The sequence below is a fragment of the Muscardinus avellanarius genome, assembly GCF_963383645.1.
Source record: "Muscardinus avellanarius genome assembly, chromosome: 9".
NCBI classification, from domain to species: Eukaryota; Metazoa; Chordata; class Mammalia; order Rodentia; family Gliridae; genus Muscardinus; species Muscardinus avellanarius.
In genome coordinates, this window is record NC_137795.1 from 2,403,895 (window position 1) to 2,429,414 (window position 25,520).

At 45.6% G+C, this 25,520-nt stretch overlaps 1 protein-coding gene across 1 annotated transcript in view; it reads right to left on the reverse strand.

Annotated features, from left to right (window-relative positions):
* The window catches only part of BMPER (BMP binding endothelial regulator), a gene marked incomplete at both ends in the record, with an annotated part of 235,228 nt that overhangs the window by 191,258 nt on the left and 18,450 nt on the right, over positions 1 to 25,520 (reverse strand). Inside the window, one exon of the mRNA XM_080701300.1 lies at positions 11,641 to 11,740. Coding sequence (XP_080557426.1) covers positions 11,641 to 11,740 — 100 coding nt within the window. The remainder of the gene's footprint in view (positions 1 to 11,640; positions 11,741 to 25,520) is intronic.

Sequence of the window (25,520 nt, forward strand, 5' to 3'; positions counted from 1 at the left end):
TTCATTATCCTATTGGTCCTGTGAAACATCGGCCTCTCTGCAGACAGATTCCTAAGCAAATACAGTAGCTCAGGTGAGGTTCCTATCCGAAAGAGACTCGAACACTGGACACTAAGAGAATAAATTTACTTATTGTTGAATTTACTATTTATTTATTTATTTATTTATTTTTGTGTGTGATCTCAGGGGATTGAACCCGGGACATTCTATCTCCGAGCTATATATTCCCAGACCCATTTTTTTAATTCTTTATTTTGAAACAGAGTCTCACTAAGCTGTGGAGTGTCTCACTACGTAGCTGAGGCTGGCTGCGAACTTGAGATCCTCCTGTCTCAGCCTCCCCAGTATTGAAATTACAACAAGTGTGTACCACCATGCCCGGCTTATTTTTTAATGCTTTTTTTTTTTTTTTTTTTTTTTGCGGGTCTGGGGATCGAACTCAGGGGCATTTGACCTCCGAGCTACACCCCCTGCCCTATTTTTTATTCTTTATTTTGAAACAGGGTCTCACTGAGTTGCAGAAGGTCTCACTAAGTAGCTGAGGCTGTCCGCAAACTGCAATCCTACGGTCTCAGCCTCCCGAATGCTGGGATTACAAGTGTACGCCACCATGCCTGGCTTTTTTAATGCTTTTATTGGTGCATTAGAGTCTCAGTGTAAATCATGTTGACGGTGACATACATGTGCTAAATTTAAAAAAAAATGCTTACCATTGCAGCCTAATTTTTAAATAATACTGATGCCTGGACACTCACGCATTTCTGTAAGGAGCCGCGCACCATGTACAGACATACTTGTAATTTCATGGTTGCCAAACTTAAGAGGCAAATAAAGAAGAACCTAGACTGGAGTCAGGGAATTCTATATTAAATCGCTGCTTTCCTGTGCATTCTGATAGTGGCTCCTGACTTTGCATCCAGAATCCCTAGCTTTACTTTTCCTGGGTTCATAGTTTCCATGAAACAACGCAATTAGAAGCCTGAGACGACATGAGAATGTAGTGGCTCCGAGACAGTTTGAGGTGCTAAGCATCTCCGCCATGAAATACAACACAAGACAGCGAGGGGGAAGCATCCTAAGGGGCCAGCGGGTTACTCGTCAGAGTAGGTGCGTCATAAGCAGGCACAAAATCATTTTAAAAACACCTGCAGCAAACCCTAAGCCAAATTAGAGGTGCGTTTTATATGATGTTAGAAAAAGAAGCAGCTAATCATACCAAAATTATGGTGCCTAGGAGACAGGAAGCCATAATCGCATATTGTTATCCAGTAACTTCACACAATACAACACAAGATTTACCAAAAACTCCATGTAGATGGACAGTAAGTTGATTAGTATAGAAATTACTACAGCCGCCGTCATAGTAAAATACACTTAGGCTGTGGTGGTTGCACGTTGCTTTTTTCTTTGCCTTCTGTGAAATTTAATGAAGAAACCATAAAGTACCAAGGGCCGGGGACTGATTGACAGGCATTCAATCATTTTTCATTTCTATTTTCCCATTCTTATTTTCTATCAATCCCACTCAGCTGTTAGGAGAGTCAATCGTAAACAGTTGACATCAGGAGGTGCCTTCTGAGCTAGGAGGACTGGGACCCAGCCCCTTTTGTCCTGTCTTTCTCTTAGCCCTTGTCTTTTTACTTTCTAATTTAGTGAGTTCCCAGGCACAATGAGCAGAGCTCAGAAAACCATATAGAACTGCCAACTCAGTGGACGCTCCAGAAAGCCAGAGAGCTAAATTAGCACTAGTGATCATGAGAAACACGGAGTCCCATGGCAAGTGGCCACCAAGGACGCAGTAACCGCCGGAGAAAGAGCCCAAGTCAGCCAGATGACCTGGAGGGGTCTGCAGTCTAAACTCCATGACCTGGAGGGGGTCTGCAGCCCAAAACTCCATGGCGGGAACCCAGCGCAGAGCACTGGGAGACGCAGAGAGAAGTCTCCTAACAGGAGGATGCTGAAGAAGGGGGCGTGAAGGCAGCAGCGCCTGTCCCTGCGCTGGGCAGCCAAGAGCGAGGGTTTGCTAGGACTTCCTGCTGGCTGTGGTCTATATTTCAGCCCTAAACCTCTTTCTCCATAAGCGGCTTGGGTGTGGTTCACAGAATCCTAAGATGTGCTTCAAGATTTCCATCCCCCCGTATGTATCACCTTATGTCCCAGGAAATGTGATAAATGTCATACCTGTGATTAGGTTATGTTACCTGGAAAAAAAAGAAGAGCGTGTAAGGGTGTGGTGAGCGGGTGTGACCTAACAGGCGAGCCTTTAACACAGGTCTACAAGTCCAAGAGGCGCTGTCCTGCTGGCATTGAAGGAGGAGGCTGTTCTTCACTTTCAAGAAACTAAATTATTCTGACAACCACATGAGCTTAGAAACTTAATCTGAACCCCAGAGGAGACACCTCACAAGGAAGAGCCTTTAAGTACGCTCAGCACCTTAGCCCACGCAAACTGTGAGACCTTAAATGACCATCATTTATGGTCACTAAGTTTGACATAGCCAGTTATACAGCAGTAGAAAAATAACACTCGGGGCCAGCAGCAGAAGGCAGTTCTAGTAGGCCAGTAGCTACCATGCCCCGATAAGGCTGTCTGGCACTTTGCTTAGGAGATAACAGGGAGACCAGAGCTACCACCCTCCTGTGTAGGCCAAAGAACATTCTCTGCCTGACCCACTTTGAGAAAGTGAGGGCTGCTGCACCCAAAGTCAGCAGCAACCCTTAAAAACCTAAGCTCTTAACTTAAAGGCAACCACCAACTCTTTACTCAAGCTGTCTTCCAAAATCCTAAAAATCTAAAACTAAGGCCCCTGAGAGAATGGAGTGAGACAAATCTGACAGGAAAAGCTGATCTCTGTTTTAAGTTGCCCTCCCAGTTTTAATAACAAAAGCAAATTTTTGTAAAGTATGATTTTATGTTAACAAGATCTTTTTAAACAAATAGGGTCATTTTTATTTAAATGCCAAAATAGCCTGGTTTATATTATGGGTAAGCAATCTATGAATTATAGCCTTTTATGCATCTTTTTTTTCAGTTAGAGAAAGGAGGAACAAGAAATCCTTGTCGCTTTTTTTGTTTTGTTTTCTTTAGAAATCTATTAACAACCACCACACAAATTTTTTGAGCCAGGTAGATACAATTAGTTATACTACATAGGTTAAAATATATATGCAGGCATTCTAGAATCTAACGCTTTCACAGAACAGCACATCATAAATTCTCCTAAGCTCCAAATCATGGTAAAAATAACAGCAACACTGGAAACAGTAGCTCAGCGGAGGAGAGGAAATGCGATTCCCCAAGATGTCTTAAACAAAAGGTTAGAGTATTCACAGTAAAATCGCCGGGACTAAGCTAGTGGCAACTTCTATTTGTTGGAAATCACACACACATACACACACACACACACACACACACACACACACACACACACACACACTACACTGAGTCCAGAGTCCAGAATGATCCTCAAGAAACTAAAGTAGAGAAGTCAACTCCAGGAAAATACTGGGTAGCTGGAGTCAAAAGTAGAAGGAAACCTTGCTTTTTTTATAGAAGCTTGTGTGTACTTTTAATTGTGTGAGTGCGCTATTGCCTGGCATGGTGGTGTACCCAGGTAGTCCCAGCTACTCAGTAGGTTGAGGCAGAAGGATCTCTGGAGCCCACAAGTTGGAGACCAGCCTGGGCACAGCAGGACCCTGCTCCTAAAGGGTACTCTCACACTCCCAAGGCCCATCTAAGTCATTTTACTGGAACACTGTAGCAGTAACAGTCATGGTGACTGACAGGAAAACCAGGTAAGTGAGGATTCCCCAGAAATGCCAATTAATAAGAAAAAAGTGTGCTGCTTGAATCATATCCTGTTTTTAGTTACATACACGTTTCTCTGCCCACAGACTTCCTTCCAAATTGTTGGTTCAGAGAAGGCCATGGCGGGCAGTGAGGTCCAGGGTGCGAGAGGAAGCTCCTCCAGGGCCTCTTGTCACCCCACAACACTGGGGTCTCCTCCTCCCTCTCTATCCCACAGGCGGTGTGTCAGATCTCTCTAAGCATATAACTAACTCAGAAGAGTACTAACCAGCACCCCTTGGAGGATACAGTGATTTTGATGAGAACCTGAGATTGAGGTTGGTCTTTACTTCCAAAACACCCTCTGAAACGCCTTCTCAGTACAGTCTGAAGGGCTGATAGACCTTTGACCTGAAAGGAAGTTCTTCCTTATTTGGGATGAAAACCCTACAGCAAACTGCATCCAGCTTGGTCATAAATACTAGCTGCCAGGGAATCTGGTCGTGCCCATCTGGAAGGGGAGCAGAGTCGAGGAGAGCACCACTCTTACTTAGGCAAGACGATACACGGTTATGATTGCCAAAAGAGGTTGGGTTAAAAGCAAACAACCAGATTGGCACAGGACTAATTCAACTTTTCCATATTAAAACTTCAAACAATAGGACAGTTTACTCCAACAACACAAAGGGCATTATTATTCTCCCATAAAAGTGTGTGTGTGAGTGTGTGTGTGTGTGTGTGTGTGTGTGTGTGTGTGTGTGTGTGTAGTAGTGGGGACTGAACCCAGGGGCATTCTACCTCCAAGCTACATCCTCAGCCCTATTTTTTTTTTCTTTTGAAACAAGCTCTTGCTAGATTGATGAAAGTCTCACTACTTGCTGAGGCTGTCCTCGAACCTGCGAGCCTCATGTCTCAGCCTCCCAAATACTGGGATTACAAGCGTGTGCCACCACTCCCAGCTTCCTATAAGATATTTTTTTAAGTCTCCTCCTGCATATGGTAAACAGCTGACTCTCTCCAAATAGTCTCACAGTGACTATTTGAAAGACACGATCACGTTCTCAAAGCACGACCAAGAAAAGATTCCTCATTCATACCTTTGTACCGTAGAGACAGCAACCTAAAATTAACAATGCTAAACCCATCACAATTATTCACAGTTCTTTTCTTTGGTCAGTAATATTTTTACAGATAAGCCCAACTAATTTTCCATGCGTGTGGCTAAATCTTATTTATCAGAACCTAGGGTGGTTGACCTGACTTAAAAAATTGGTGTGCAAAATTATATTCCTTTTTCTTTTATGAGACATCATAGAGTATTTTCAAAACCAAAGAAAAAAGTTAAAAGTACTAAAAATGCAAGCCGTGAGATCAGAACCTATAGTACAACCAGACAAAGCACAGAGAAATCGAAGACAATAGAAGACTATGAAAAACAAACCCCACTCAACAAGTGAAAAAGACTCTTCTGTCCTCTCTTTAATCAAAGTAATGTGGGCAATTGATGTTTCATGCTCTATACGAAGAAAGAGGATGGAGTTTGAAACACACCTTATTCATTTGTTATCCGTTAATAGCAAACATATAGCCAGATAACAAATACATTATTGTTCATGAAAGAACCCCAAATTAAAGGGTGATTTTCAGTCCAAGTAAACACAGAAAAGCTGCCAACGCTGTCTGTTTGATTCCCGGTGAGATCATTTGTTTTCATCAAACAATACTGAGTTTTTTAAATTAAATTAATCTTTTGCCTAGTTTATTAGGCTATTTGGATAAAAATGCATAGCTATTATTAGCATAAAAATCATCTCAAAAGTACCCTGAGACACTTGTTTGAGAGGATCATGAATCACTTGCTCTTTTGCTTTCTGGATTCATAGAAGCTGAGAACAAATTGGCGAGCAGCGCCATCCCACCATCCCTGGCACGTGGATCAGTAAGTCCTTGTTGAATTAATGAACCAGTGGAACACATGAGCGATCTGGTGAAAGCAAACAGGAACATAAACACACACGGCCTTTTGTAGAATACCTTTGGAAATACGAATTGTCCTCAAGTAGACCTACCCCATCACCTCCTTTTCAATATCTACATCTATTTCAGAGAAAAATAAGCAGACGTTCAGATTTTATTATCTGATCCCACTACTCTCCCCCAAACAAGTGTACTACACCATATGGCGAATTCAGTAAGTCTGGAGGGAAGCCTAGGAACTGGTACTTGAATGCGTCCCCCGGGCAACTGGGGCAGCAGACGATGTCTAAGAGCGAGTTCTTGCCTTGTGTGAACTATGATCTTCACTCGGGAGCCTTCCCCGGGCTGGCCCTCTATGGCTGAGGTTCACCTCGACTCCGACTTGTTCAGAGAAAGGTGTTCCAAGCCCTGGTCAGTGGTCTTCCTCCTTCCCTTCCCTCTGGGCCCCAGCAGGCCTTCCCTGGACCGCACCATGCCCCCACTGGCTGGCCTCGCTCTGTGTCTCTTAGCCCAGCAAGCACCTTGAGGACAGAAATACCCTCTACTTGAGCTTTGGGAAACTAAAACGTTGGCCACTGAATGATGTTACTTCTCTAGGCCCCTTATTTTCTCATAGATAAAATAAGAAAGAAAGAAATTAGCTCACTATTGTGAGAGCTAAGTTCTGAGATAAACGAACTTACTTGGTATCTAATTAACAGAGGAAAACAAGGGCTTTGGTACTTCCATGAAGATAATAGGAGGAAGTAAAAGCCTTGAAATACACCAGGTAAGCACACCTCACAACACACAGGGCTTCGCCGATACTAAATGGACCACAGGGTGCCTGTGACCTTGATGGGCCTCCTGGGGCCAGGGCTCTTGGGAGACGGAAGCAGGTCCAGGAAGGTGATCCCAACTCAGCAATGATCACAGTTTCCTGTGGGAACAATGTCACCACTGAGAAGCTGTGTGCCTGAGATTTTGTCAAACAAACTGCAAAAAAGGAATATATACTTTCCTTCAATTTCCATGCAAAAGGTCTGGAAAGGACACAATAAATTGGCAACAGTTGTTATTTCTAAGTGGAGTGGGTTTCTGCAGGCTCAAAAAGGACATTTTCCCCCTTTCCTATTTATATGTTTTGGTGTGAAAGTGTCTTAATGTAGTAGTTATATAATTAAAAATTAAATACAGTTATGCTAAGGATGAGACGCAGGAATAAAGAGAAGTCAGAGAAGAAAAAAAAAGAAAAAACAAAGGATGGCCGGCGGCTAGCCAGTTCTTGGGGTTCGACTCCCTTGACTTCTACTTATTTGCATGATTGAATAACTGGGAAAAACTTTTGATAAGCATTCACCAGACATCAACATCTGAGTTAGATTTTCTTAGTCATTATAGGCTGTTTGGCTTTATTTCTTATGTCATCGTTCTAATGTACAGTTTTCAAAACAGGAAGAGAGCAAAGGGTCAGAGAAAAGCCCTGGCTTCCCAGCTCCAAAAAGCAAAGCGATTTCTTCCCCCGAAAGTATGGTGACTGGAACAGATACAGGTCCTCCTCCCCTCAATATGTGATTCTCCTCTCTCCATCAAGGTAGACCCTCCCTGTTACGGCCTTTTATCCAGTAGCGGGAGTCCTCCATCCCCAGTCCACATGGGGATCTGCACGGAGACTGGAAAATGCAGGATCAACAGCCCAGGCCCAGAGCTTCTGGTCCAGCAGGCGGCAAGCCTGATGCTGAGACCACCTTGGTCCTCCACCTCTCTGCCACTCACTTGCTCTGTGACCTGGGCAAGTCCGTGAACCTCTCAGTGCCACCATTCCTTCATGCCTCTGACGACTCCGCTCATCACACTGGTGTGAGGACCCGTTGCTGGCCCCGGGTCAGCTCTAGTAGAGGAGAGCCTGCTGCAATTTTGATGACGAAGATGATGGTGTTGGTGACTGTAATTATTACTGTGCACGGCCGAGGCATCCACGTCTAAAATGGCTGAGTCTGTGGTCCCTAGCATTTTAGAAAACATGCTTATAGTCACGATCCCCTCCAGTCAAGCAAGAACATCAGTCCTGGAGGGCCGCGAGAAGCAACCAGCCAGCTCTCACTCTTGCTTCGTCCAGTTCGCGCTGTGAGATCTCATTTCCCACATGCTCACTGATGCTAGAGAGCTTCTTCCAGAGACCTGCCTCCTCTGTAAAGCCTGCCAGACCCGCACCCTGCGGTCCTCTGCAAAAGTCCTGACCGCCCCGCCCGGTGGCGAGCAGCTTTCAAAACCCCCGGGCAAAACTTCTAAATGCACAGATTACAATGTGTTAACTGGTCTGAAAAGTTAAGTGGTTGATTTTCTTGCTAGAAAAAATTCATTGCATATTATATTTTACATATGATATATATTATCCCCTGATCTGGCTGAATTTTTTTAACCCTTTGAGGATTTTACCTAGACATCGTTTGGTTCCAAAATAAAGTATGATCAGCAGCTAATGTGATTCCGCACTGACTCAGGCTCATCCAGTCAAAAGAGACAAACGCCCCATTCTGGCAAGGGACACTTGTGAAAGGACTCCGCAGGAACAAAGCTGCCGCTGCTGGCCACAGCTTCTGCGACCCCCTGTGTGAACAGCAGGCACCAAAGCGTGAGGAGAGTTTCCAAGACTCCTGGGGAAAAGCCTTGGGAGACCAACGCCAGTCTGGACTCTCCAAGACCTGCATACACTTCCTCAGGCCCTTTGAGTCAGAGTCTGTCTTTCTCTCTCTCTCTCTCTCTCTCCTCTCTCTCTCTCTCTCTCTCTCTCTCTCTTTCTCTCTCTCTCTCTTTCTCCTTTCCTCCCTCCCTCCCTCCCTCTCTCATTTCCTTTGCCATATGATGCTCTTTGGTACCAGTTTCCTGTCTTTAAACTTGCCCAAGGCTAAAACCCAGGGTACAACCTCAGAGCCCCCAGGTAGAGTCAGAAACGACCACATGAACGCTAGAACTTTTCCACAAGAAGAACTTATATATGTACCTATTAAGGAGAGTACAGCCAAAAATATGGAAATGATGTATCCTAACGTTAAGCTGTCAAAACATTCTACATAATACAATGTGACTAGTAAGAGATCAACCACATAAACACTTTTACATGGGAAAATACATAAAGAAATATACCAAATATGAATTACTTTTATAATAATATACCAAATATTGCCAATTGTTAACTTTTAGATGGTACAATGATAACTAATTTCTGTTTTTCCACACTTTAGATGATTCTCAAAGCTTCTATTAGCAAAAGTTACCATTCTAATCAGAAAAACATAAATGAACCAAAACACTGGAGTACTTAATCTCCAGCACCTAAGAGCAAATACAACTGTGTCCCTTAAAACCCAAACAATAGCCAGGCGTGGTGGCGCACGCTTGTAATCCCCGCGCTTGGGAGGCAGAGACAGGAGGATCACGCAGGTTCGAAGCCGGCCACGCAGGCTTAAGAGACCCTGTTTCCAAAAATAAAAAAGTATAAAATAGGTCTGGAAGTGTAGCCCGGAGGTAGAAGGGCTTCCAGGAACCCCAGTACCACAAAAACAAACAAACAAAAACAACAACAAAAAAAAACATGGAATAAGCACAGCACTCTGGGGAGAGAGAGAGAGAGAGAGAGAGAGAGAGAGAGAGAGAGAGAGAGAGAGAGAGTCTGAAGCCCTAACATGCAACTCCAGAGACCCTGAAAAGGCAGCCCTTGAGGAGTCTATCTAGTCAGAACGAGCTTATGCTGTTACACTCTACAGGCTGATCAGGAAATGTGTACGCCTTGGGTATCTCTGTCTCTGCGGAGGTGAGGGTAAGCCGAGGGCAGATGAGGAGACAGCTGGACGAGAAGAAGAGGTGGCCCACTCTATACACGACAGGGTCCAAGTTCCCCTGTGCACTAAGGATTGTGGGGAAATAAACCAAAAGCCCATCACGCAGGTAGAGAGCGCCGATTCTCCTCCTACTGACTGAGAACCGTCCCCGCACGGGCACCGCGCTGAGCGCTCAGCAGCGGTCTCCCACTTAATTCCCTCCAAGGCTGCTACTGTCTTCACGTGACAGGTGCGCGCCACGTGGGTGTGGGGTGCCGCCACCTGATCACGTGTGATGGGCTGGGTTAGCTCCTGAGGCAGCCAGACACCCCACAGACTCGGCAAATAGACAGAGTGGAGTAGGAGTCCTCAGACCCTGGGAAAGTCAGGGAAGGGAAGAGAAAGAGCGTGGTAATTAAGTACAAAATTGTAGGTTAAATAAAAGGAATAGGTTCTGGTGCTCTCTAGAGCAGAAGGCACTCCAGTTAACAATTTCTTACTGTGTCTGTCCAAGAAGCTTTAGAATAAGGATTTTGAACATTCTCAGTGGAAAGAAATGACACATTTGAGGAGCTGGGTAATGCTAATTGCCCTGATCCGATCGTCACACTTTCTGTATATACATTGAAATATCACACTGTACCCCATTATGTGGTCAAATGAAAATAGTCATAAAAAAGAACAGAAATGTAGTCCCTCACACCCTTTTTGTAGTCCAAAATCAAGGTGTTGCAGGCGTGCTCCATCTGAGGCTCTGAGGAAGACCCTCTCTTCCGGCCTTCCCGGCTGCCCCTGCGCAGGGCGCTCCGCGGTGGCTGGGCAGCATCGGCCAGCGCCAGCCACTCTGCCCACTGCTCTCTGTATGTCTCTCTGTTTACTCCTTATGAAGATACCAGTGGCAAAGGATTTGTGGCCACCCTCGTCCAACACGACCTCACCTTAACTAATTATATTTTCAAAGATCCTACTTCCAAAGGAGGTCACATTTTCTGAGGTACCACGTGGACAGGGAATTGGGAGGGACACTCTGCCACCCAATACCACAGGATTCTGACTCGGCTGCACATCTCCCAAGCTGGCACCCCAAATTCCAGCCCTTACCCGGGTGCTCCTGCGCCCCGATGTACTGTTCACACCGACACACCTGCAGGATGTCAAAGACCCTGCTCCCGACCCCAAGGAGCTGAGAATCTCCTTAACACGGAGGAGATGACGTGGAGGGGACGCACATCACCAAAGAACCCTGGGAGCTTCAGTGTGCCACAGAATTCTAGACAGGGTGGGAGCAGAGGAGAGCAGGAGCCGTGGGTGCAGCCCTTCGAGACACAACATGGTGCCAGAAGATCGAACTCAGGGTGGAGTCAGGACATTTCAGAGCTGTTTCAAAGATCAGCGGAGAAACTGAGATTTCATTTGAAAGGAAAGAAAAAACTGAGACCAACCAAAATGGTAGAATGCAGGTTTATTTATTATTTACTGTACTGGGGATTGAACTTGGGGCTATTCGACCTCTGGGCTATACCCCCGGCCCTTGTTACTTTTTACTTTTGAAACAGGGTCTTGATAAGTTGTTGAGGGTCTCACTAAGTTGCTGAGACTGGCCTTGAACCTGTGAGGCTCCTGTCTCAGCCTCCCAAGTACCGGGATTATAGGCCTGCACCACCTACAGTGCAGGTTTAAAGACTCTTGTGGATGAGGAAGGCAGGGCATGGAGTGGTGAGCCAGGGAAAATTGAGGTCTGAAACTTGTTGATCAAGTACACGTGTGTGCGTGTGTGCAAATATATATAGGTGCCATATTTACAACTTCTCTGTGACATTTAACACTTGCCTTAGAAAATAAACCAAGTACACAGATGTCATCATCCCTTCACAGGGGAGACCCCCTCCTAGCCAGTTCTTAACACGTGTGCCATGTACAAACACGCACACGCACACACACACGCACACACCAGCTTCCCTCCGACACCCACCTGTACCCTAGCCAAGAGCTGAGTGAAAAGGAGGAAGGTGAGAGAAAGAGGAATAAAAATGTCCAAAGCCATAGCCGAGAGGGCACGGCCAGGCTCCAGCTCACCTTTGCAGCGCTCACAGCAGGCGCCCCTCTGCTTGACGGCCAGGGCGCAGTCTCTCGACAGCACAGGGCACTTCTCTCTCTTACATGTCACTTCTTTATTCTAGGCAAAAAGGAATGAGAGACATTTGAAATCAACTTCAAACCGTCCCCAGAACCCTGACCCACAGCTAAAGGTCTCCTCTTCCCATCTTGCATTCATCTTGGCAAGAAAATTCTGTGACAGCAAATAGAAGTTTTCTCTCCAGCAAACAGAAATGCCCATCCTGGAAAGCAGGGATCTTGGAGAGCCGAGAATTTGAGAGATAAGAGGAGATGGAAAGCCATCTTCTTAAACTCAACTTTGCCCAGATAACCAAATGCTGAAGGAGAAGCTTTCTCCAGCTCCATTCTAAGGTTTCTTTTTAGTACACACTCCAGAAACGATAATATTTGTGTAAATCATATTTTGCCTATTGGGCTACCTGGGCCAAGAACTGCATCGTGAGAACAAAAATATTTTCTCACGGCCGTCCAACAATTCTTAATAGTAGAGTGCATTAAAATGCAGCGATCTAAAGTTCCAACTCAAATAATGACAAAGTCCGGTATTGAATCGACTCAGTAAGAGAAAAAAATAATATTCTGCACGCCAAGTGGGGAGACACAGTCATCAGTGTTTTCTAGCCGTGGGACAGCTGCGTTACATTAGCACTTATGCTAATGAAGTGTGGTGAGCACTTGAATCCTTGGTTTTATACCGAAAGGTTAGCTGTTAAAATGTCTTAGAGAAGATCCAAATATGATGTACGTGGTTGTCCTATGAAGTGTATGCATGTGACCCAAAAGACGATGTACAAATTTCAGAGATGTGAGCTTTAAGAAGGGTTTACTATATGCTAGGCGGCGTGGCTTTCCTTCTTACCTAAATCCTACCAGATAAATGCTATCATTATCACCATTTTGCAAATACAATAACAGCTCTTCAGAGAGAGTAGCTGGCTTTTGCAACAGTGGTGAAGGTAGAATTCAGCCAACGTCACACATGTGTGCGCACGTACTCCCTACCGTGTGTTGAAGCCATTGTGGCCACCTCGGATGTTTAATGTGGAGGCAGATTGGAGGAGACCAACTGACCAGCTCTGCTCATCTGGAAATAAACCCAGGACCCTCCACAAATATGCAGGAAAAGAATCCTAAATCAGTCCTTGCAATGAATTTGAAGAGATTCACAAATGTTTCCAGGAGACTTCAACACCGTAAGTCTAAGGAAGAGCTCACTATCTCTGGTCCAGAGATAGTGTGTGTGTGTGTGTGTGTGTGTGTGTGTGTGTGTGTGTGTGTGTGTGTGTGTTGGAGGCTAGAAGACCAAACCAAGCCCATATACCAAAGTCCAACCCCAAGGTTGTTCTACATCACCTTTGTTGTCTCGAATTCCCTGGCATTCTAGAGCTTCCTAGGATCCAAGACACCCTGGTGGTCTAATTCTAGAGTTAATCCAAGCCGGGTGTGGTGGCGCACGCTTATAATCCCAGCATTCAGGAGGCTGAGACAGGAGGATCGCAGTTCGTGGGCAGCCTCAGCTACTTAGTGAGGCCCTTTGCAACTCAGTGACCCTGTTTTAAATAAAGAATAAAAAATAGGGCTGGGGGTGCCGATCGGAAGTAGAATGCCCCTGGGTTCCATCCTCAGTACTGCAAATAATAAAAAAGTTAAAAAATAAAATTAATCCAGATTATTATCCCCTGTCCTTTCAAATGACTGGAAGCCCCATGAATCCTAAAATAATCCACTTCCTCCATTTCACCTGTCACTGCCCCGTGGCTCAGGGGACGCTGGGAGGGCTGGGTTTGCCTTCCAACAACCCTCTCTCTACATCAGTCCTGTTGTTTCCCTGCCCTCGTGGCTGTGCAAGGCCACCAGAGACCTGCCATGACCAGAACAAACAGTCCTGAGCTGTCCTGGAACCCACACGACAGCCGGAGGATATCAGTTTGCAGGCACCTAAACCATCCCTGCAGAGCTATTGTTGTTGGTGTTCTGTTTTCCCATTTGCCCTTGTCGAGGTAGGGTGGGAGGGTGTGGCTGCCCAAGTCATCCAGTCTCTTTCTCCTTCTCTCTCTTTCTCTACCTCTCGTTTTTCCAGTGTCTAGCAAAGTTTTCTCATGGGGCTAACTTCATTTACTCCTTAACATCTGTGAGACAAAAGTCTTCATCCTTAACCGTAAATAAGAACCCTCCCCCATGGAGTTCTTAACAAGTGCTGGGGCTGATTCATACCCCTAAAGCTCAGATCTGATTAATCTAAGGACCAGGCATCACTGTTTTCTCGACCTCCCAAATAATACCAATGTCCAGCCAGGGCTGAAAACCACTACTGTAAGGTGAGCACCATTGTCCCCAAAGAAGCCTAGAGGGATTGAGGAGCTGTCCACTGGTCCTCTGTAAACAACAGACCAGACATCCCATCTCCAACACTCCTTCCCTCACTTCTTCAAAACGAGGATGGTGTCAAGGCTAACTATAAGTCACAGTTCATATATTGGTGGCAATTCAAATTGATGCAATGTATTTTAAAAAATTAAAGATAACACCAATCTGACTTGCACCAAAATTCATCAAGAATAAGTTTCAGGCATAGATGCTGCTTGATATCGGTAAGTGTGGCTTGGCTTTGCCAAGTGAGGCTTCTGCAAGCCAGACCATGATACTGACTTTCCCACCCCAGGATGACTGTGATGTCAACTTCTGTTGCCAAGACTTTATGGATTTACGTACTTAGCTGACCGGGCTGCAGCCTGAGGGAGAGGTCACCCCACATCAGCACCTCCTTTTCCAAGAAAGGTATCCTGGGACACAGGAAGATCAAAGCTCTCGAGACAGAGTGGTGTGAAGATGTGATTTGGGATCTGATAAGTAGGAAGGCACACACTCTCATAAATAAAACTCTTTATTAAATTAAAAACCTGGGAGTCCATGAAAATACATAACAGCATTGCAAGAATCATAATAGATATCTTGTAATTACAGTTCAGCACAAAAGCTATTCTAACCAGATGGCTTGTAGATTCACATCTGGAAGTTTTTTAAACACACACCAACCAAAAATAAACCTTGACTGTAGGTTTAGTGAGGGCACACTCACCCCATCTGATTACAATTGGAGTTTTCTATGTTCTATCAAGGGCCACATTGGTGTGGAATGGTCACATCTGATCGTTTTTTCTGGTTTCTAATTGGCACGGATATAATGCTTAAAATCTCAGGCCCTCGAAGGAAGAGCACAAAATCTCTGGAGACTCTCTGCAGAGAGGGTGTTCCCTCTGTCTTCGTAGCTGAGTGCAACAGCTACAAGTAAATGCAAACACAGGTCAAGGAAGACCTCTGGATTACTTCCCCAATGTTGCCAAGAGACAAAAACACTCAATCCCACGCCAAGAGCACCACTGAAGGGAGACCACACAAGGCCCCGCCTCCAGGGGCCTCTCACTTCCCAGTCACCTGGCCTCCAGAGGACCACATAGCATCCTACATCCCCATGGCTCAAGGTCACAGTCCATCCAGCTTCCATTTCCATTCAAGAAATATTTTCTGATATTGGCTCGTGCATACTGTAGAATATCTTAGACAGATTCTAGGTCTGGGCTCAGAATCTAATTTGCATTCCTTCAGCCCAAATTCCAGATCATCCCCATTTTCTAGATAAGAGACTGAGGTCTGGAAATTTTCTCAGAGGTCACCTGTGAGGTAGATAGAGAGTATAAATAGAAGCGTGTCCTTTAAATCGCATGCTGATATTTCCCAGGCATTCAGGATACCCAGGAAAACAAAACAATACCGTGCCCTGAGGCCTCGGGGAAGCAGGCTTCCTGGTGGCTCCACGCACAAGAAATGAGCTCCCTAAAACAGAAGGACTCCGAGGGCCTGCGTCATCACCAGCCAGGGGAAGTCCACCAACGCCAGCTGTTTGCCGGTAACAAGAAAAGTGGTTCCGATTTGGATATTGCTAGGGTTGTGCCTATCACACTTCTGAAAGCCAGACTGACATCTTCAAATGGTTTTCCCCAAAATTCCAGCAGAGGGAAGAAACTGGAGTCTCCCCACTTCTAAGCAAACATGAATGGAGTGGAAGGATGCCTGGGGATAAAGGCTGGAACACCAAAACATCAGTCTAACCAGTGAATGAGTAACAAGTCACATGGGCCTCTCACGTCCAGTATGTCCATCCCATCTATCCCGACTCTGTGGAGGGGATCCTGGGTATTGAACTCAGGAGGATTCTACCTCCAAGCCCTTTATTATTTTTTATTTTGAAACAGGGTCTCACCAACTTGCTGAGGCTGGCCTCAAACTTGCAATTCCTCCTATCTCAGTCTCCCAAATACTGAGATTACAGAAAGTGCGCCACCACATGCACTGCGGTCATCACTCTCTGGGGTCGGCCAGTCAGTGACTTACCTGCTGTCAAAGGTATCTGTCTATTCTTGCTTCCTTTCTAAAAGATGGGCAACCGACACTCCAGCATTGACCAACCACGTAAAACCTATCAAACCCAAAAATACAGCCTCTGGAGTTACCTTAAATGAAGTGCCAGTATGCAAAAGGAAAGAGGGGGGATCGGGAGTAGAAAAAATCTACATGGCTGGCAACAAAGTTCTCTAAGGATGTGAGCCAAACCACAGCTCCAGAAGCAGCCAAGTTCCAACAGGATCCGGCAGCCAGTTTGCTGTGTGCGAGACATGCCACTAGATGGCAGCACAGAGTTCCCTGGTCTCGCTCTGGCCTCGGGAGCTTGTTCCAGTGTCTACTGTGGAGGGAAATGATCTGTCTGTCTCTGAGGAGAAGGGGAAGGGGTACTAAATATAGGAAAGCCCCGGTGTGAATTGCTTCTGTTTGCTTTCTTCCAGCAGGAAAAAGGAGCTTTTGTTATGTCCTGAATTTTTTTTTTTCAAAGAGTCTTCCAGAATTAGTCCTATTATGGAATACGGAAAGTATTACCTGGTCTTTCATTTATGCTAAAAAAATAATCATGGTAATCTGGAGACAAAGACACGGCGTCAATATGACAAGGTGGGAGGCAGAGATGTGGGCCGACAGAGACTGTGCTCTCAGACTGTGAAATAGCATCACAAGCATCTTGAAACAAAAGTGAACTTGAAAAGTGCCCAGGCTTCTGCCTGCTGATCCTCCACGCAATCAGCCAGCCAAGCAAGGTGGCAGACCGCACGAGTCTCTCCCCCTGGAAGGTGGCTGAATTTTCCTTCCCTCCCTGTGTCCTATGAAAGCAAAGCCTGCCTCGAAGGCAAACAGCTGTCACTTGTCAAACAAAGCAAATTAAAGCACCAGGTCCCTTGTGAGAACAATTCAGAAGGCCATGACATCGTGATAGCTCCTTTTGCCCAAATGAACCATAATCAGTGTGCCAGTGATGCGCCTGGCCGGCGGGATCACAGGAGGTAAGGAGAAGGCTGAGGCTGCTCTCCCGAGTCAGAAGCCCTCGGGCCACCACGCCCCCCATACCCGCACACTTCACCTATACCTGGCCACTTCACCTATGCAGTCCTGGTTGAAAAGGGGGCTTATAGAATTCGCTGCTTTAGAAATTTCCTGCCCAAATGCAAATATCCATGGGAAGGGACCCGCGCGCATTCCCGGTGGGCTATTCCTCCGTTGTCTGTTACTGTGGGGGAATAGGTATCCCAGTCTTGCCACTCTGGAAGGTGAAGGAGGCAGGTGGTGGGGTCAAAGAGCCTGAGGGTAAGACATGGCCCACGCCCATCACACTCGGCGCTGTCCAGAAGAGACCCAGGCTGCACGGTTCCTATCTCCAGAAACCTACAAGCTCTTGCAAGAGGCATGACATTGGATTCTAGCGGATCACACCAACACTGCGGTTTAGCAATGAGAAGCTGATGAGCCCAAACAGGACATGTACATGCGCGATCAAATTCCAACTATTGGAGGACTTCTCTGAAGCACACAGACAGGAGCGTTTCATGTGGAGTCTCCAGATTGCTCAGATAGGAATTTGCTATCAGGAATATGGATGCCTTGTGTCCAGTCTCCCAAGGAGGGGAGACCAGGAGACATAAATCTAACAGCAGCCTCTGTACTCATGTTGAAATTTCCCATCTCCCCATGCGTGGAGCTCAGCAAGTGAATTTCTCCTTGAAGTACCCCTTAGTAACTCAACTCCCACCCCGAAGGGAACGCTCTTCTGAACATGGGTCCCAATTTCTCCTAAGCAATATCATACCACTTCTCAAAAACAGCAGAATAATACTCAGAGTCTGCAGAGCTCCTCTCTTCTCAAGAGCTCTGCAGACATCATTCCATTAATCCTCACAGGTCCCTGAAGATCTTTGGATGGAGGCATGGCACCCAGTGAACTCAAGAGCCCCAGGTCCCTCAGAGAGTTCAAGAGCAATGGAGCTGGGAACAGGTGTGCTTCCCAGGCCTGGCCTCGGGGACTGACCGGGAAGCTGAGTTTCTAAAGCACAGCACTGAGATTTATAGGTGTGTCCTATTAGAATTAGGTTGACTATGACAGAAGTCTTAAGATTTTAGAGATAGACTGGTACCCAGCAGAGCTAGACTGGAAATTTCTCAGAAAGATGGGCCACCTGGGTGAGACAGGTGAGGTCTCCTGCCATGTTGCCTGCCTGGGCTTAGGTAACCTATGAAAGGCACCATGGAAAGAATGGGCCAGGACCTGGGCAAGCAGACCTGACTTCAAGCCTGCAAGGTTTCCGAATTCAAAGATGTAAGCAAAAGCTGAAGACAGAAGCGTTTTGGCAGCGTCCAAAGAGGGCTAATTCCATGGCTCATCAGCAGTTCCAGTCACTGGAAGTGGGAAAATAAAGTCATTCCCTCTCCGGAACACACGGTCAGGGACGTCCTTTGCACGCAAGCAGGCGCTTTCAAGAGGAGCATGCAAGCTCATGCCTGCCTCAGCCTGTCTCCTCTGGACAAAATCTGCTCTGTCGCTTAGGAACGGTAATGAAGAGAGGTGGGAAGGGGGCCTTGAGATAGCCCCCCAGGATGCCAATGGCAGTATTAAACCTGATTGAAGATTTATTATTTTAATTAAGCCTTTTCTTGCTTGTTCTTTATTGTTGATAGTACTACTGACTTCCCCATAATTCTTTCACCAAAAGAGCTCAAAGAAAAAAATATATAAAAGGCAGCTGGTCTACCACAAAGCCTAAGTGGACAGTGTAAGGCGCTGGCTGACGTCTCAGCTCAACAGGCTCCCCAAGGCTTCTTTCTTCTCAAACTGAGTTGGGTTCAGTACGAGAAATGGGAGGCGTCCACTACGGCCCTTGCTCTGCGTGCCCCCACCTCGTATCCTACATTAGTATTTTCTTGTCTTTGTAAATTCCCTCCATGGCCAAGGCCACCGACCAGGCCAATGGTCCTTCTCCAATCAAACAAATAAGGCACATGGTTCCTCAGGCAAAATATAAAACTACTACTTATCATGGCACCTGACATTTCTAGGAAATATGTTATGTGCTGTATTACACTGAACATGTTTTGTCCTGCAACCCAGGCAATGACCTCTTCTCTTCCCATTTTATAGGTTAATAAAACTGAGGCACGGCAGGGTTAAACAGCTCACCCGGTTTACCCAGCTGGCCAGGGCAGAGATTCAAACCCAGACCTCTCTGGTACCAAACTCTGTGACTTAATCACTATACTTTATAACTCGGCTTAGAAGCTAAGAGGAGCCATCCCTCACTATAGCTAAGAATTTAAATGTTCACCCTCTTCAAACATTCCGTGTTTTCAGATCACTATAAACCTTGGTACTTTATGGCTTCATTTTGAACACACAAGTTAAAAACAGTGCCTTTTCGGAAAGACAGCTTAAGTCTCTGACTTAAAACAAGTCTCTGAGCACCAGGTCATTTGCAAGACAGACAGAACCTGGGCTCAAGCCCATCAAGTCCTCTCAATTTTTCTCGCGTTTGCTCAGGAGGGTGTACTCTCCCAGAAGGCCTGTGGAATCCCGTGGCCATAATTTTGGAGCCGAAATGCTAAAATATCTTGTAAGAACATCACGCGGTTCCTTGCACTACATCTGGGAGTGTTATTCTTTTTTCTCCTGTCTAGGCTCGGCAAGCGCGTTTACCCCCAGAGACCTGGACCCTGGCAAACACAGCCTCCTCCGGCCCAAGTAACAGCACAAACTCTGAACAAAGCTGCCCTTGAAGCCCGGCCATTTAAAAGACTTTATGGAGCCTACTGGGGCCCCCCGATTATTTTGCAACAAGTCATATCCCATGAAGAAATTCACTTCTCTGCAACACAAAACAGAGGGAGATTAAAGAAAAAGGCAGGGGGGTTAGAGGAAAGAAGTAAAGCCTCCTGCTGTTCTGTCTGGCCAGAATCGTGTCTTTTAGTACCTGTATCCTCTACAAAGACGATGTGCTGATGATATATTGCCCCAATACATCACGCAATGACAGTGTTCTCCTGATACTGTACCTTGAACACATGCCACGTGCCAGCAGAAGCAACAGGGGGTTAATAAGGAGGTCTTTTTAAAAATATATATATTTAAGTTCACTAACATTTCAAGTTTTTTTAAACAGGCTGCAGTTTGTTGGAGGGCTTGTTTGGGTCATTACTCCGTTTAAGAGTTTGGGTCTGGCTTTTTTTTGGGGGGAGGGCCTTTTCAGGGAACTCTCAGAACAAAGAAACACAGGCCGTCGGACTGTCCCAGCTGCTCAAATACAGCTCTGATTTAAAACAGGGCAGTGTCAAACAACCCCCTCATTCTGTTTAATCATATTCTGAAATAGAACCAAAACATTAGAGATGGCAGAACACAAAAGAAACAACCACCAAATAAAAATAGTAGCCCAAAGAAAGTAGCACGGCCTGTTTTTTATTATGCTCTACATCGTATAAGCAAAGGGTCTGTCAGCAACAGCACATTCATGTAACCAAAATGAATTGGACAGGCGGCAGCCAGCGACTGAACCCAACGGGCCCGTCACAGATGAGGCCCTGCCACCACAGCCGGCTCCCACCGCAGCCTGGGAGGCCAAAAGGTGCCCTGGGTTCCCAGCCAGGTGTGTGAACACGCACCCTTCCTTCGTTTTGCCCAAATGACTGAGTATCCCCAGAAGGGACCCCCAAGAGCTGGATGTGGATGCAGGCGGGGCTGCAGGGAAGCATCCAAGGGGCCCCTTGCTTGAGAAGAATTCGCAAGCCAGGGATGCGGGATGAGGGAGCCCTGCAAAGGAGCGTGGCTTTTCCTAACGCCGCTCATTATTTTACGCTGCTGGGCGCCCTTCAGCACGTGGCAAATAGTGAATCCGCTTCTTCCCCTGCCCCGAAAGAAAACAACAAAAAGAAAGGCGTGATCAATTCCTGTGAAGACGCTTGCGCCTTTCTGCTGAGTTCTTCTGCAGTAGCAAAAGGATGATGGCCAACATCTGGGGGTCGTGATTCTATGTACCAGCAGGGTCTATGGCTCAGAGGGCACGAGCCAGGCTTACCAGGCTCTGGGGGGCAGCACAGAGTCTTCCAGCTGGCAGGAGCACTGGGGGAGGGGGAGAATTTAAAGGCATAATAATAAACAATTATACAATTTGAGTAACTCCTTAAGAAAGCTGGCAACCAACACTGGGGAAGGCGACACCCGGAGAGATTGTTTCGAGGGCCCCCTTCCTGACTTACCACAAGCTAAGAGGCTAGGATCTCTTGTGTAAAAAGGCTGAGAATTCAGTGGATCCTTCCAATTATGCACATAAATGATTCTCTTTGCCAAAGAAGAGTGGTCACGTACAAAACATGAAAACTGAATGTCTTAGACCCCACTGGCCACCGGTGGTAGCAAAACCACTTCTTCATGTGGCCAGTCCTGGGGGCTGTCCTCCAGGTTGCCGGCGCCAATCTGCTTCCCAGATCACACACCCATAACCAACCCACCAAATCCTCCAAGCCCCTCATTCCTGTGGGTCAACGACAAGCCACAGAACACAGAGGCAATCGAAGACTTTCCATGGATTGCCCCTAGGAAGCCCATGCGCTGTTGGAAGTTACGAAAATACCTGATTTTGACAAGTAAATACAGCCAGCATCCCAGGGAATCGACAGGGCAGAGGAGTCGCTCGCCGCCCATCTGTCTTTTTGACAAAATAACTTTCTGGTCACCAGTGAGATACTTTTAAAGACATCTGCACAATTGACCCCGACCACCAGCAATCAGCGAGTCTTTCAAAGGTGCCCCTGGGACAGAAACCCAATCGGCTTCACCTCGGTTCTGCAGCCCTGCCTCTGGATAAAGGTAAGAAAGCTGTTACACCGCAGCTCAAAGATCTCTGTTCCTGGGCTACAGCTACATTGGTACTAACTGCAGAGAGTGTCCAGTTGGCCTGAGCGACGGCAGGTAGTGAAGTGAGGGGGCAGCAGCTCTCCGGCCAGCTACAAGTTCACAGACGTGAAAATTCTAGCCTCAGACCCCCCCCCCCATATGAAGGCAATTCTGAGCTCTGGCTGGTCTGACTCATGCATTGGGGCCATTAGCAGCATGTTCTCGTCACCAGAGCTTTCCCAAGGGCCACATGCAGATGCCAGAGAGAACTGGGGAAGCCACAGATTTATTTCATAGGCTTAGAATGTAATTTTCATCTACTAGCTTCCATTTTCAAGCTCATTTACCCGCCAGTGAATGCCAAATTTGCATAGAGTCCATTTCTAAGATTAAGGTGTTATAAAAAAATGAAAGTGGTTGGGTCACCCGTAAAACATGACTGCCGTAAACTCGTGGTTAAGGGGATTCACAGCATGTCTCATTTCTAAACGGAAAGCATCAGCAGTGACTATTACCTTTAATCATTCATTTCACCATAAAACAGCTTTTCAGATGCATTACTGAAGACAAAAGTGCCAACAGAAAAATAAACAGCCTTTACAAAATGTGACATTTTCCTGCAGGTTAAACTTTGGCACTGCAGAATTCAGATCTATCTCACTAAAAAATCTACAAATCTGTTGGGCAAATATCTCTGAGTCCCTGCTGCAGCCCAGGCATTACGCCAGGTTTTGCTGGGAACAGAGATCATGAATCAGATACAGCTTCTACCCTAGAAGAGCTTACAATCCACACGGGAGAGGGACCAGAGCGCGAACACAGCAGAAGTGCCTCGCACGTTGCAACATGAGGGTCAAGAAGCGCTGACCATCGCTCCGTCAGAGGTAACAGTCAGATGCAACTGAATTCATTCCAATGCCACTAACACTCTAAGACTGTCCAACTCATCCTGGCTCTTTAGACACTACAGGGTCACCAAATAAGCCTTGCAAAAGCTGTGTTACACAAATGTCTCACTGAGACAGAGTTTACCTACATATCTCAGCTCCTCGGGTTTTACAGCCTACAGATGAACCTTCTTCCATGATGGTATTCCAGCATACCCCAACTTAATACAATGACATCGTTAGGGATTGCAAGCAACAGAAGAGTGGATTTTACAGATATTACTGGAAAATGAGGAATGCTTATTCTGGGCCATTAGTTCCTATTACTTCCTTGTTCTTTGCAATTATATTTAACGCACTTTACTCTTTATCTTTCATCTGTAATGTGTTTTAGGTCAAATATAAAATGCAAACAATGATTTTAATTAACATTCTAAAACCAATAAGAATCACACTACCAAGTCTTGTGTGAATAGTAACATCTGAGATTTTTTAATGGTTTTCTGTAGGAAATACAGACTCACCGAGGGATTATATCCTGATAAATATTTTAAGTAGAAAATGCATTAATCCTCCCTAACGTACGGGGCATCTGACCTTAACAACAAAGAGTAGAGCATAGGTTGCTTCCCTCCTGATGATATGAGCTGACAGGGAGCTGTGCTCTGCTGCTGCCCCACATCTCCAGAGAATACCTACTGCATATCACTAGCCCAGGGAGAGATCCGAATTCAAAATATAAAGTGTGGTTTCTACTCAATGTACATCGCTACCCACCACTATAAAGTCAAAACATTGTTAAATCAGGCCATAATAAATGGGGGCCATCTGTAATTTTACCTTATAGCAATATTGCTTATTATATAGCTTGTTAAGATTCCATTTTTGTTCACTGGAGACTTTTCATCTTTCAGTGTATTTGTTTAAATGTTCTACTATCAAACATATTATACAAAGTAATGTAATCTATGAACAAGGTAGGTCATCAAGATAGAAGAGTTTACGGTAGAAAGGAAAGTTATAATTTCCTTTGAGGCTAGAGAATTATTTAGATCTTAAAATAACTAAATCAAAAAAAATTAAACAAGAATGGTACACACTCATTCATTCAATGAATATGAACTCAACGGGCTCAGCACTGTCCCAAGCACTGGGTATATGTCACGAACAAAAGAAACCAGGTCCTCATAGAGTTGACATTCTAGCATGGAAGCCCTAAGGGAATAAATATGTGCGTGATATAACAGGTACCAGTGAGGGCTCTGGAGAAACCAAGGGAGCGGAATGACGGGGTGGTACTATTGGGTACCACTGGCTAAAAAAAGACCTTCTCATGGGAAACCATTTACTCAGACGCCTGAATGAAGGGATGCGAATATATGAATGAACTGTATAGTGCATTCCAGACATACGAAAGAATAAAGTACAAACATGGTGAAGAGAACACCGGATATCATGCAGAAACAATGAGCGCAGGAGGGTAGCAAGAACAAGGCGAGAGGGGAAGATGCTTTGGGAGTGAGGTCAGAGATGGAATCCAGGGTCAGATTGTGTAAGGTCTTATAGACTGCGGTTATTCTTCCAATATGATTCTGGGTAAAGTGAGACATCACCAGAGAATTTTCCTCAAATAAGTGAAATACTCTGTAGATGCTTAAACCATTGATAACATGTTATCTGAAGACAAAAGCCATAACAGCAGTGGTCAGAAACCATCAGATGGGCTATCAAGATTGCTAATAGACTGGACGCAGGATGGAAGAGTTGGGAGAATCCCAGCCCACAGGTTTGATAGGCTGAGTCAATGGAGCAAGGCTACTGACTTTGCCTTGGAGAAGACTGGGTTTGGGGAAGAGATGAAAAATAAAATATCCTTTGGGGACATTTTAAGTGTGAGATGCTGCTAGACATCCATGAGGAGATACCAAGTATACGTCTGGATATATGAGTCAAGGGTGGAGGGATAGGTATGTAGGAGCTATCGTAGTAAATCACTTAAGGAGTACAAAAACGTAGAAAATTTCTTGGTCTTCTCTAATATGCAAAACTTTTGAAGATAAAGAAGATCCAGCAAAAGGAATAGTCAAAGAAAGAAAATCCAGATAAACAGAATTCTTATAAGTCCATCATGCACATGCTGAGGAAGGCCTACATGTGTAAGTGCTTACACGCAAAGACACACGCACACTTGCAACCATACATGACCACCACTGGTTGAGATTATTATGCTAACTCAGTGACCACCAGAGGTCACCTTCTCTCAGCACCTGCTGCTGGGGCAGGTAGGTAGAGACTCGGGGACGGCAGATGGGGCTGCTGTGCCCACTGGGTGAGACTCTAGGAGAGAGTGGCTGACAGTGATGGTCTCCTGACTCCCAGGGTTAAGAGCCACCATATCTTTTGATCCGTTTCCCTGAGGAAATAGATGCAAGATAGGTCAAATTCTGATTGGCCAGAAGAGCTAAAAAATACCAAAGAAAAGCTCTAGGTCCAATGTGCCCCCAAACAAGAGTGCTCAGAAGCACCAGAGATAAAAAGACGAAGTGAAAATTAATGATGGGCATGGGGAAGAGAGGTCCTTAGACACTTAGGAGTCATAGAAAGAATTGAAAGGGAAACAAATCTCTCAGTGTCAGTATTCTTTCTCAATTTATACAGAGTCCTACAGTCAAAAATCCCTCCACAAATAA